The sequence below is a fragment of the Chelonia mydas genome, chromosome 12, assembly GCF_015237465.2.
Source record: "Chelonia mydas isolate rCheMyd1 chromosome 12, rCheMyd1.pri.v2, whole genome shotgun sequence".
Taxonomy (NCBI): domain Eukaryota; kingdom Metazoa; phylum Chordata; order Testudines; family Cheloniidae; genus Chelonia; species Chelonia mydas.
The window spans coordinates 41995810-42008172 of NC_051252.2; the positions used below are offsets into that span (position 1 = coordinate 41995810).

General features: G+C 52.1%; 1 protein-coding gene across 12 annotated transcripts in view; it reads right to left on the reverse strand.

The window, feature by feature from the left end:
* Window positions 1-1177: 1177 nt before the first annotated feature.
* Window positions 1178-12363, reverse strand: part of IST1 (IST1 factor associated with ESCRT-III) — a 29040-nt gene continuing 17854 nt past the window's right edge. For 9 of the 12 annotated variants that reach the window (XM_037877560.2, XM_043526155.1, XM_043526156.1 and 6 more), the window contains 9 exons: window positions 11053-11152; window positions 9206-9386; window positions 8589-8676; window positions 7717-7800; window positions 7185-7295; window positions 6649-6825; window positions 5488-5580; window positions 4185-4233; window positions 1178-2444 (listed from right to left, as the gene is read on the reverse strand). In XM_037877560.2, the coding sequence (XP_037733488.1) occupies window positions 2245-2444; window positions 4185-4233; window positions 5488-5580; window positions 6649-6825; window positions 7185-7295; window positions 7717-7800; window positions 8589-8676; window positions 9206-9386; window positions 11053-11140 (1071 nt within the window). In that variant the 5' untranslated portion in view covers window positions 11141-11152 and the 3' untranslated portion in view covers window positions 1178-2244. The remainder of the gene's footprint in view (window positions 2445-4184; window positions 4234-5487; window positions 5581-6648; window positions 6826-7184; window positions 7296-7716; window positions 7801-8588; window positions 8677-9205; window positions 9387-11052; window positions 11153-12363) is intronic. The other 3 variants (XM_037877563.2, XM_043526162.1, XM_037877565.2) reach the window with 2 other exon arrangements.

Here is a 12363-nt window from a genome sequence, read left to right on the forward strand (position 1 = left end):
GGCTCTGGGCTGAGCCTGGGACAGGGGGTTGGGGTGCAGGAGAGGGTGAGGGGTGAACGTGCTGGGAGGGTGTTGGGGTGCAGGAGGGAGTGCAGGGGTCTGCTGGTTCAGAGGGGGGTGCAGGGGGTTAGGGTACAGGAGGGGGAATGGGGTTTTGGCTCTGGGAGAGGGGTCAGGGCTGGGGCTTGGGTGCAGGAGGGGGTTTGAGGTGCTGGCTCTGGGGCAGGGGTTCAGGACTGGGACAGGGGTTCAGGGTACAGGAGGGGGTATGGTGTGCTGGCTCCGGAAGGGGGCTCAGGGCTGGGGTACGGCCTCCCGCCAGGCAGCACTTACCTTGGTTGGCTCCCGGACAGCAGCGCAGTGAGGCTAAGGCAGGCTCCCTACCTGCCTTGGCCTCACGCTGCTCCCAGAAGGGTCCGCACACTGTTCCTGCCTGCAAGCGCTCTGTCCCCGGCCAATGGGAGCTGTGGGGGCAGTGGTTGCAGGCAGGATCAGCATGCAGAAGGAGACCCCTGCCAGCCCCCGCCCCCCCAGGGCTGCAGAGCTGTGCTGGCCATTTCCGGGAGCAGCATGGGGCTGGGGCAGCCCTGCAGCACCACTGGAGATCGCGATCGATTGGGAGGGTCTCTAGGATTGACCGGTCAATCAACCGGCTGGTGACCACTGCCCTAAATGACAATTAATTCACACGACTGTGGCTCTTTTGGGTGATGCTGATCATTAATTTGGCTCCTGAACCACGGAGGTCTAAGCATCACTACACTAACTAGTTTGATATCTATTTGCAAATGGGATACAATATGCCAGGATTGCCTGTGATAACAGGGTCTGGACTTGATGACCCAGGTGGTCAGTTCCAGTGCCATGTTTTTATGTTTTGCTGAGAGCATCCACTACAGTAAGGCAGGAGCAGGAGGGGCTAACCACAACGTACCCATAAATGACAAGCCGGCCCGTTGCTGGCTGGCCCTGCAGGCCCCTCTGCAGAGCTAGCGTAAGAACCTGGAGCAACGACTGACACAGTTAATCACTTTCCGAGAGAGCTGTGAGAGCCACCACTTCAGCTCCACACAGAGCTGCCATACCAATGCCCTTTCCCCAGGTGCGCAGGCAGTGCTGAGTGGCTACACTCACTGCCCCCCAGCCCGACGACACGTAGCCTTTCGGACACAGCCACTTACGGTCCTGGACTTTATTAGGAACTAATCTACAAGATACAAACCAATCAAAAACCATTAAAGAAAAGCTGTTTGAAAATGTTATGTACAGATACGTTACACAGAAGACAGCAACAGTCTTCTAAAGGCCTTTCCAGTGAGCACGAGCAGCACTGGCTAGCGACGGGGTGGATGGAGAATGATGCAGCTCTGCCTACTCATCTCTGGTCTGGCCACAAGCATCTTCAGCTGTGCTGAGTCCAGTGGCACCAGTAACGCTGCTGCCAAGCATCCAACAAGAACCCTGCTCTTTATCCGCTGCCCTGCCAGTGTGCACTCCCAACAGATCCAGGCTGAAGACGAACAGAAGAGACTGTACAGCACTGCCCTCCTGTGAAAGGGAAACAAACCCTCCCACCCAAATAAAGCAGTAAAGGCCACAAAGGGCTCCCTGAGAATCCAGTGGGACTAAACAAGGCCATCAGCTTCCTAGATAAGCTCTGCAACTGGATCCACTGTGGAGCCAGGAGAATTGGGCAAGTAAAAGGTGTGGCAAAAACTCTAGGAAGCCCTCGTTTCTACTTGCCATGATATTCCCCATCTCAGCCTGAGCAGCAGGCTCAGTGACCCTTTCGAAAGGGATTTCTGTCACTCTCAGCACTTTGTGCCCTGTGTGTGGGGTGGGCACCCTGTGGTGACTCTCCACTTGGGCCCACCTTCATAAGGAGACAAACTTGTCATTCTTCATCCTCCCTCCCTCTCCCATCCCCGTGGGAGACACTGCAAGAGCCATGGAGAGAACCAGGAGTCAAACCTAGAAGGCAGAACAAGGTTTTCTTGTGGAATTACCAACAGAGAGCTGTTCCCCGCTCCAGTCTTATCAGATCGCCCACAGTTCCCCTCCTGGAGCAGCAGATACCAAGACAGCAGCAGCATTTGGTATAAGTACAGCAGGAAGAGAGGTCAAGAGAAAGAGCATTCATTTTAGGTTAATACAGGAAACTGATTTCTATGGGAGTCTGTTTCACAGAGAAGCAGCATGGTCCCAGCTCCTAGACCACACAGTGGTGTTACAGCCGAGTCAGTCTTAGGTTTTCTTCTTCAGCTCCTCAAATCTCCGAGAAAGATCATCGAAATCAATATCTTCAGACGCGGAGGTGTTGGCACCAGCAGATGCCATTGGCAGTGTATCAGGCACAGATGGTAATTCGGGCAGCACAAAGTTATCATAGATATCTGGAGCGCCAGTTCCTGGCTTTGTAGAGGCTTCTGGCTTAGGTCCAGGACCTATTTATGATGAGAAACCCAGAGTTACAAGCTATGGACAAGCGCCCATATCCTGGCTCCCCACTCCAGGGGAAGCTAAGACCAAGCAAACCAAGACACCTATCAGAAAGGCTGTAGAACTCCCACATTTTTAAAGAGCACGCTTAGCACTGAGACTCCTGGCACCAGAAAGCTATCACGGTGCAGCTCAGCATCTGGCACTCAGCTGAGCCACATGGTTCCAAACTGCATTCAGGTACCCTGGGGAATCTCACCGAGACCTGCTGGGGATAATCCCATAGATCACAGAAGAGACTGGAACAAAGCTGCATTCTATGGCAGAACACTCCTGGTCATGGGTGTGCTGAGCCAAGTGGAGGTGGGTCAGTCTCTAGCCAACCGCCGACATATTAGATGGTAGCGCTCCCTGCTACAAGGCACTGGTGTAGTTAGTTCTGCAGGTCCAGCTGCCCTGAACAATATGGATAAGTCCTGGCATTGGCCACTGTCGGCAGACAGGATACTGAGCTAAATGAACCTTTGGTCTGACCCAGCATGGCCGTTCTTATGTAAGTCCCAGGCCAATGAGTTTCTGAATTCCAGAAGCCCATCCCTTCTGCCAGCCCAAGCAGACAAACATCACATTCTCTCCAAAGTGCGCTTCATGTCAAACTTAGTTAACTCTCGAACGCCAAGTGGGCAGGGGCATATGAGCTCACCCCAGAGCTCCTGTGGGCCCAACCCACACATCAGCATTCACCAACTATTTGGACTATCCTCCTCAGCACAGAAAGCTCCACCACACTGTTGGAAGCAGCAGGCTGGAGCAGACAAGGGACCCATTTAATCTGGAATCCCATCTCTGCCTACGGTCAATGCCCCTGCTGAGTGTCTAGACACCACTATGATGGAGGGTGCTTTAGAAATGCACTGAGCATCTAATTGTTCATTGGTGGGGAATTGCTGATGAGCTTTTACTCTGAAGCATGTGGGCAGCCCAGCAGCCTTTACAGAACGTGGATTTGTGGTCAGTAGCAAAGCTTTGCCACCGCTCCTCATCTTCTGACTGAAGCCAGTATCAGTGCTGGTGTTCTCAGAAACATCCCATTCTCTCCTAAAGCTCCCTGTGCCATTTCCTCTATTTTCTGCACCAGAATACTTTGTAAATAACATAATTAGCCATATTTCCTGGCATCAGTTTAAAAACTGTTGCCTTTTAATTTCACGCTGTGCCCCCTTGTTCCTATTTGATTCAGAAGGGATAATATCCCTGTCCCAGGATAATTCCTAGAGCAGAGCTTTCAGAACAACCGGCTCTCGATTTAAAAACCGTCAGTGATGGAGAGTTCATCAGAGCCCTTGGCCAAGTGTTCCAATGGTTAATTACTCTCACCACTAAAAATTTACACCTTACTTCCAGGCATAGATAAGAGGCCAGAAGCACAGGGCCCTCTCCTGTATCAGTGACTACATTATATATCTACCCCACTCCTTTCCTTTTACAACTCTTCTCCACGGGAACTGAATAGTCTTGGGCTTTTGACTCCTCCCTGGGGAAGCCCCTGCTCCTTTCAGCCACCCCACTCCGAATCATCCCAACGTGTTAGTGCTTCCAGTCTGGACTCACATCCCGCTCCATTTCTGGGCGGATGTTTCCAACCAGACACATTGTTCCCTCCTGAGAGAAGCTTCCTCTTAGTGACACCAGGAACCTATGCCCCAAGCTGTCAACGGTCCCCAGTGCCTCCCTGGCGTACTCACCAGCCACCTGTGCAGAAGACACATCCTTGTCAGTACTAAGGTCATCAACCTGAAACAGACAGACAGTCACTACACACCCAGACGTGACTCCAACCAAGTGATGCTTGGGGCTGTCCTCCAGGTGCACCTCACCGAGGACAGCACCCGCACCATGTGGAGACTGGCAGCTCCCCTCTGCCCTGCTCAGATGAGGAGCAGTCACATGTAAGCCCCAGCACCATGCATAGATATGCCCCATACATTTCTCTTCCCTTCCTGAGACAAGGGGCATGTTCTCCAGCCCAGATCACAAAGCAGCTGTCCTCAGGGGACACGATAACTAGGATTTATCCAAATGCAGAACTGAAATATTTATCATCTGGGAGGAAAGAGAAGACAAGCCCCAAACCTGTTCCTCTTCCCTCACAAGGCAAGGATAAGAAGCTATGCCAATGCAGCAAGGAAATTCTGGAGTTCCACATGGAGGGATGAAATCATCCCTCCTTTGTTCCCGCCTGATGTGGGCCGTGGTCCCGCAGTGGCCAGCAGTGCAGAGAGAACCCACGCTGGACAATGCCCAGCCATCCAAGCCAACGGAACTTGGGCACAAAGCTCCAAACAGCAGCTACTGCATTTCTGTGACCAGGGGCACTGGGCCAGCATGCTCAGGGACCGAGCCACACACCCACCCATCCACCCCTCTTAGCACAATCTGAGGGCAGATACACGGATGCTGGTCACAGTACAGAAGAAAAGCCATGATGGGGCCACAGTAGCCACACACACCAGCATGCACAGAAAGGCCAAGCTGAAATTTCCCTCCCTGTCCCCTCAACGACTCAGTGAGGGGGTAGAGAAGAGTTTGTTCTGTATAAATCATATCAGCTGGTGTCAGCCAAAATTCTCATTTAAGGTTAAACATTAAATTGATCCAAAAGGGAAAAGTCAAACACCAAAGAAGGCTGCAGATGGCAAACCTGTTACCTGGAAAGATGCAAACCCTTTATAGTCTGCCTGTTAAATACATGGCAGCTCAGGAGCGTCTGCTACAGTTTCATTATCACCAAGGCCATAAAGTAACACATGCTCAGTGTTTAGAGGCCAGCTCTCCGCCCCAGCCTGCGCAGCAGGGCTGAGTTGGGAACTCTCAAGAGCTGCATGTGTCAGAGTTTACAATGCAACCAGTGCCAGAACCAGCTGCTCAGAAACGAGCAGTGTTTGGGAAGAAGTGTTCAATGGGGAAAGTTTGCCCTCCCTCTGGCTGCTGTTCTGCCCTCTTCTCAGGGCTTTTGCTGCTGCTTATAAAGAAGGCTCGGGCACTTACAGACTCATACATTGGGGGAGCTGCTGGGATCGGAGGTGGATGTAGGTTGGCAAAAGGCTGATAAGTCCCCACAGGTACTCCATTGAAGATCTCCTGTAAGCAGGGAGAGGAAAGTCAGCAAAGCCAGGGGGGAGCTGATGGGACGGCACAGCAGCTTTGGGTTTCACTGTACCATCCGTGATCACCGTCATGTCTGGAAACGTATTGAAGGATGTATATCAGCCAAGAAAACATCTCAAATATGCCTCAGACACTGACACTGCAGTGGCAAGTCCAGCCTCAGCGCACCAGAAATGTTTTTACTCACCAGATCAAATGCCATGGGGAATCCAGTGCCTCCTGGTACTAAAACCTGAACATTACATCTTCCAGTGCACGCAGCAATCCGACCAAGAGAGGAGAGAATGCCACGGCCCCAGCTCCTGGAGCATTCCACCTACGTGCAGGGGCCATAGCATGGTGCAGAACTCTCGCCGGGAACCTGGGCAAAGACCCTTCCAGGCTTTTACTGAATGGCCAGAAGGTTACTGCCCCGAGACAGTTCAGCTCAAAACCTGGACACTGCCCAGGCCCAGGCTTTCCGGGCAGAACACACCCAGGCGCGATGGAGCGTTTGCTGGGAAAGTGACCCTGCTGCTAAGTGGCTGGACTGCCTCACAGCTCGCCTGCCCTGCAGAGAGCTCATCAGGCTCCACAGTCGGAGGCAGAACCTTCCCACAGCTGTCTTTCCATTCCTACAGGCCTGGCGAGGAGGAGTTCCCCCTGAAGACCTCTGATCCTTCCCTCTCCCCTCACTGGCTCGCAAAGAGTTCCTGCCAGTTCTTCTCGGTGTTTGCCACCTAACAGAACTTACTCGAGTTCTTTGCCCTGTCTTGGCTTAGGGCTGCAAGCAACTGCTGCCACGGTGAGAGCATGCTACAGTCAGAGGAGGGAGAACCCTCTCTTCCCACAGGATTCTCATTCTTTTAAGACAGAGGAAAGTTGCTGGAGCCCATGGGAGGGGCAGTGGGCAACAGCAGCCACACTGGCAAGGTCTTCAGTCCCAGGCACACCCTTCAAACTCGCCAGCTAGCGGGCTGCCCCCTGCTACTTACGCCTCCCCTTTAGTCCGCGCGTAGGCTCCCATTCAACTGCCCCCCGAGGCCAGACACACTCACTCACCGGTCCCTTTATAGGTGGATAGGGCGATGGAATTGGCATGGGCATTGGCACTACTCCGTCAGGACCAACCAGGGGGGCCATGAACCCACCGCCCCCTCCTCCACGTCCACCTTTCTTCGTGTTGTCTACGAAACCCACGTCGATCAGATCCGCCTCAACGCCAGTTGGGGCTTCAGCCTGGGGGGGGGGGAGAAAGGGCTCGTGTCGCTAACCCAGAGAGCCAATGGCTGCCTCTGCAGTGTCAAGGAAGCCCCCCGCTCACTAGGGGAGGCAGTCGTGCCTGCTACAGCAGCGTATGGGAAGGGGGGGAACAAGAGGCAGGGTTCCTGGCTATTCCAACGCCTACAAGAGGAGTGTATATGGAGCAGGTGAGAGGACAGAGCTCACAGCCACCTCAATGCCCACTAGAGGAGCCCAGGGTGGGGGCTGCTGCAAAGCTCATGGCAGTGCCAGAGGAATGAGGGAGATGGTTTGGCTGTCAGAGAAGATGCAGGGGAAGATGCCAGCTCAGAGGTCTCTAGCTCTGCCCCACTCACCATCACCACCGAGTCAGGTTCATAGGGCACGTTGTAGTTCTTCGCAATCTCAATCAGGTACCTCTCCACCAGGATTTTGGGGGGAGCCTCCACGCTCAGCTTGTGCATCAGCTGGAACACAGGGACAGAGCCATCAGCCAGCATGGCAGAGGCCAGGAGCTAGCATCCCTGGGGCGGACACGCAGCTGTTGGGCAGCTAGGTGCAAGGCCTCCAGAGTGAGGCTGCTCCTTAGGATAGGGCCGCTGGAAGAAGTCTCTGCTCAGTGGCCTTGCTCCTCCTGCTGCTGCCAGCTCAACAGGAAGTGCCGGCCCTGCTGCGTACTTCACGACTCTGTAAGTCTGCGCCCCAGAACTGCCCCAGGCAACGTCTCAGTAAGGGGGGCTGCTTGGGCTATCTCAGCTCTGAGCACTCCCCAACGTGACGTGCATCCTCGGAACAACCCAGGTGATGTCTCACCTGAAGCAGCATATGTGTCTGTATGTGACACGCAGCCCCCACCCTGTCACTTAGCCTTCCCTGCTAGGCTGTTACCCTGTCATTGACTGTCCCGATCTGGTTTGTCCTGCACAGCTTGCCATACTCCTTGCTGTACTTTGCACACAGCTGGTCAGCAACCTGCAGTGGAAAAGAAATTCTGGAGAATTTGACCAGAACAACATAGTTTCATAGACTTTAGTACCAGCTCATCGTCTGACTTCCTGTCTATTACAGGCCATGACATTTCCCCAGGTACCCCTATATTGAGCCCAGTAGCCACACTAAGTCATTTCAACTCTCCGGAGACTAAGCTCTTGTGTGCCACAGAAAACAGAAGAGACTGAGGTGCACCAATGCCAGAGGCCTCTGCAGGGGCAGAGAATTGATTAGATGCAATATACCCAGATGATTCCCACAGGTGATCCGCACCCCATACTGCATAGGAAGGCAAAAGCCCCCAAAGGTCCCTGCCAATTGGAAATGGGAGAAAATTCCTTCCCAACCCCAAGTCTGGTGATCAGTTGGCCCGGAGCATATGAACAAGAAACACCATCCAAGGAATGAGATTCTCTGCACGACCTCAGTGGACTCCCAGGCTGTCCTCTCTCCAGCTGCGGCCAACCCCCAATGCATCAAAAGAAAGTAAAACAACCAGAATACATACAAAGCTTCCTCCCCACAATTCCACACACACCTCAACTCCTGTCCAGGTGACTTTTGCACTGATGCGCTCCTATTCCCTGCCCTGGGTGCCCAAATCAACCACCCCATAATGACCCCAAGGGTGCAGTCCTCCCCACAGAGATTCACCCATCTCTCGTTCCACAAAGCCCAGGCTGGGAATATAAACCTCTGCCGCAGTTAACAGTCCCCAAAGGCCAGGGAGGCTGCCCCACAACCAGCACTGCAGACATAGCTCTACTCACAATTTTCAGCTCGGCCACTTCAGACTGTAGTCGTGGGGCAGCCCAGATTAGTGTAGAGACGGCTTCCGCCAGGCCAGTGTCCAGATCCCTACAGAGACATGAATCCGTATGTTACCCACCCTAGCTCTGCTGCTTGTGTGTGCAGCTCAAGAACTGCCAGGCCTGAGGCACCCCTATCTTCTCCGGAGGAGCTGCCAGTCTGCCTGAGCCAGGGCAGATCTTTAGGGGTGTGTCTACACTGCACTACACTGCCAGCTGGCTCAGGCTAAGGGCCTGTTTAACTGTAGTGTAGACACACAGGCTCAGGATGGAGCTCGGGCTCTGGGGTCCTGCAGGGGGGGAGGGTCCCAGAGCCTAGGCTCCCCCCAAGCCTGCCCATCTACACTGCAGTTAAACAGCCCCTTAGCCCAAACCAGCTGGCATGGACCAGCTACATGGATCTAAGCGCAGTGTAGACAGACCCTCAGAGGGCTTAGCAGACTGACACACACATGCAGCCCCCCTCCAAACTATGGGAAGCCCATGCCAAACTCTTGCTCTATAGGTAACTCCTCCCCAGGTCCCAGCGGGTCCTTCGCCCCCACTCCCCACAGGTAACCTTGTATTCAAGGTCTTACTTCATAGACTGAATCAAGCCGAAGCGAGCTAAGAGCAGGTCACAGTACAGCTCCAGGATCTCCATGGCCTCCACTAAGTAGTCTTCTCGGATGATGTGCTCCACACGGATCCGTGCTCGTTCATCCTTCCCTGATGCCAGGTAATCTGCAATCTCCTTCCTTGCCTTCTGGGCTAGCTCAGCTACAGGACAAGGCATGAGCGCTGGTTACCCAGTAGCCAAGAGCTGCCCTGCTACCACCATCACTGGAACTCATCTTATTCACTAGCTTCTTCCTCTCCTCTGCCCATGGCTTTGTAGAACCCTCTCCCGCCCTTACCCGAGGCCTCCCTACTGTTATGCTCAAGAACACCAGTGCATTTGGGCAGGGGCCAGGGATTCCACGCTTTCTGGGAGGCGCTGGAACACCTTTGGGTGCTGTGGCAATAATTAAAATGGGGGCACTGGGCATCCACACACGGAGATCCCTCTGCCCGAATGTCTAGGAAGGAAGAGCATGGTCACAGAAGCTGCCGCCTGCACTACAAACCCCAGGCTGTGGGTTAAAGGCCATTGTGCCAAGAGAGAAATGATCACTCACGTAGCCCTTGAGCTTGCTTCAACTACAGCTTTACTGAAGCCACCAAAGTACCAGACCCTTGCATCTCGTCAGCTCAAGGGCCTGTCTTACAGGTCACATGCCAGAAATAATTAGTGGGGAGACCCTAGGACAAACTGCACTTTCTAGATTTCATCACCCCATCTCAAAAAAGATATATTGGAATTGGAAAAGGTTCAGAAAAGGGCAACAAAAATGATTAGGGGTATGGAGTAACTGCCATATGAGGCGAGATTAAGACGACTGGGACTTTTCAGCTTGGAAAAGAGACGATTAAGGGGGCATATGATTGAGGGCTATAAAATTATGACTGGTGTGGAGAAAGTAAATAAGGAAGTGTTATTTATGCCTTCTCATAACTCAAGAACTAGGGGGTCACCAAATAAAAATTAATAAGCAACAGGTTTAAAACAAACAAAAGGAAATATTTCTTCACAAAACACAGTCAACCTGTGGAACTCCTTGCCAAAGGATGTTGTGAAGGCCAAGTCTATAACAGGGTTCAAAAAAGAACTAGGTAAGTTCATGGAGGATAGGTCCATCAATGGCTATTAACTAGGATGGGCAGGGATGGTGTCCATAGCCTCTGTTTGCCAGAAGCTGGGAATGGGTGACAGGACATGACTCAGTTGATTACCGGTTCTATTCGTTACCTCTGGGGCACCTGGCATTGGCCACTATCAGACGACAATACACTGGGCTAGATGGACCTTTGGTCTGACCCAATATGGCCACTCTTATGTTCTAGTGTATGGCTCTCAAATTTTTTTTTTTACTGGTGACCCCTTTCACATAGCAAGTCTCTGAGTGCAACCCCCTTATAAATTAAAAACACTTTTTAATAAATTTAACACCATTATAAATGCTGGAGGCAGAGCAGGGTTTGGGGTGGAGGTTGACAGCTCGGGACCCCTCAGGTAATAAACTCGCGACCCCCGAGGGGTCCCAACCCCCAGTTTGAGAACCCCTGTTCTAGGGCACCCCAGGAACAGGGCATATTTTAAGCCCTGAGCCAATTCTATTTCCAGTGAAAGCAGAGGGCTCCAGATACATGGTTCTACAGCTGCCTGTATCTTCCCTGCCCCAGTTCTCAGCCTCTCAAGCACTGGAAGTTTTACAAGATGGAAACACCAACTGGGAGGGCAGGGTTGGCATAATCAGCTGGGCCCAGCTAGCAAGAGCAGCGAGTGCTGGGGTCAGGCAGAGAGCACGGTAGAGTTGGCCCTGCAACTACCGTACCAGATACCCACTTTTCTTTTTCTCCAGCAGTTTGAGGCGATTGATAACCAGGCGCAGGTTGACTCGCAAACGCTCGGCCTTGAACCCGGAGCCCAGCATGATGTCCAGTTCCTGCAAGAAGAAAGGAGGGTCACTGGGCCCCCTGCAGCCCTCAAGTGTCTCCGCCAGTTTAGCATCACCTCCTTCAGCTGAAGAGCTGCCCAATTCGCCAAACACACGGATACCAGCTGCCAACTCTTAGATGCCTCAAAGGCATAAATGGAACAAAAGCCTCTGTTCTGCTGTTTGTGCTATAGCCCCCTGGAGCAACCAACCTTCCTCTTCAGGGCACTCCCACACTCCACCTCAAGTGGAACAATCCTGCTCTGCAGACCTGGGAACAGGAGTTCCTTCTGAGTGCACTAACTTAAATCACCCATTTCAATCATGAATAAGGCCCTACTTGAATCGCGGGATGACTGTCAAATAATTGCAGTTGAGCTGCGGACAAAACATGGAAAAAATCACAGAAAAGTAATAATGGACCTTTAATTGTGGTAATTTGGAAAAGCCGGAGTAAATATATTTGTTTACAAAAAATTTCCTGGAACAATATAAACACTCAAGTATTATGTTATGCCCTTGAATTGTTTTGATAACCAGACATTTTGCTTCAACTATATTACAGCCAAAAAAAGTGACCGGTACAATATAAAATTCAGAAGACAAAGTCTTAACGCAATTGCTGTAGAAATAGAGTTCAGCCCTTTAGTCTTTTACATTTACAGGGACTGAATGTTAATGCAGTACACCCCGCTACAGTAGTCTCCATCATGCCCTGTCTTTGCTTTGGGAAGACGGGTCCACATCGAGATACTGCACACTCAGCATCCACAGAATTACGCAAGATTGCTAGTGGTAGCTTTGCTATCTCTGCTAACTCTGGAAAACAGTGTCGAACTGCAGCTAAATCCTAAAACTCTCCAAGATCATTTGAAAATGTGTATGGGGAGCTGTGCTTTAGCTTCATGGCCAAACATAGGGAGTGCCTCCAGATGGAGCCCCTGCACTGATTAACATGTTCACTTGTTTCACATCAAATACCCAAACTGCTGTTATAAAGGACAGTGCAGGCTGCGTGAACCTTGGTCCTTGCCGAGCAGGTCTGGCAGCCCACTCCTCAGTGTTACAGTCCTGTTCCTTCAGTTTGTCTGTGGTTTCCTTGAAAAACCCATTCCGCTCTGCATCTTTGCTTTTCTTTTGCATTGGAGTCTGCCCAGCGTATCAAATCCATGACAGTGCTGGGCGATTGATGGATAGAAAGAGAACACATCTCCAAAGAT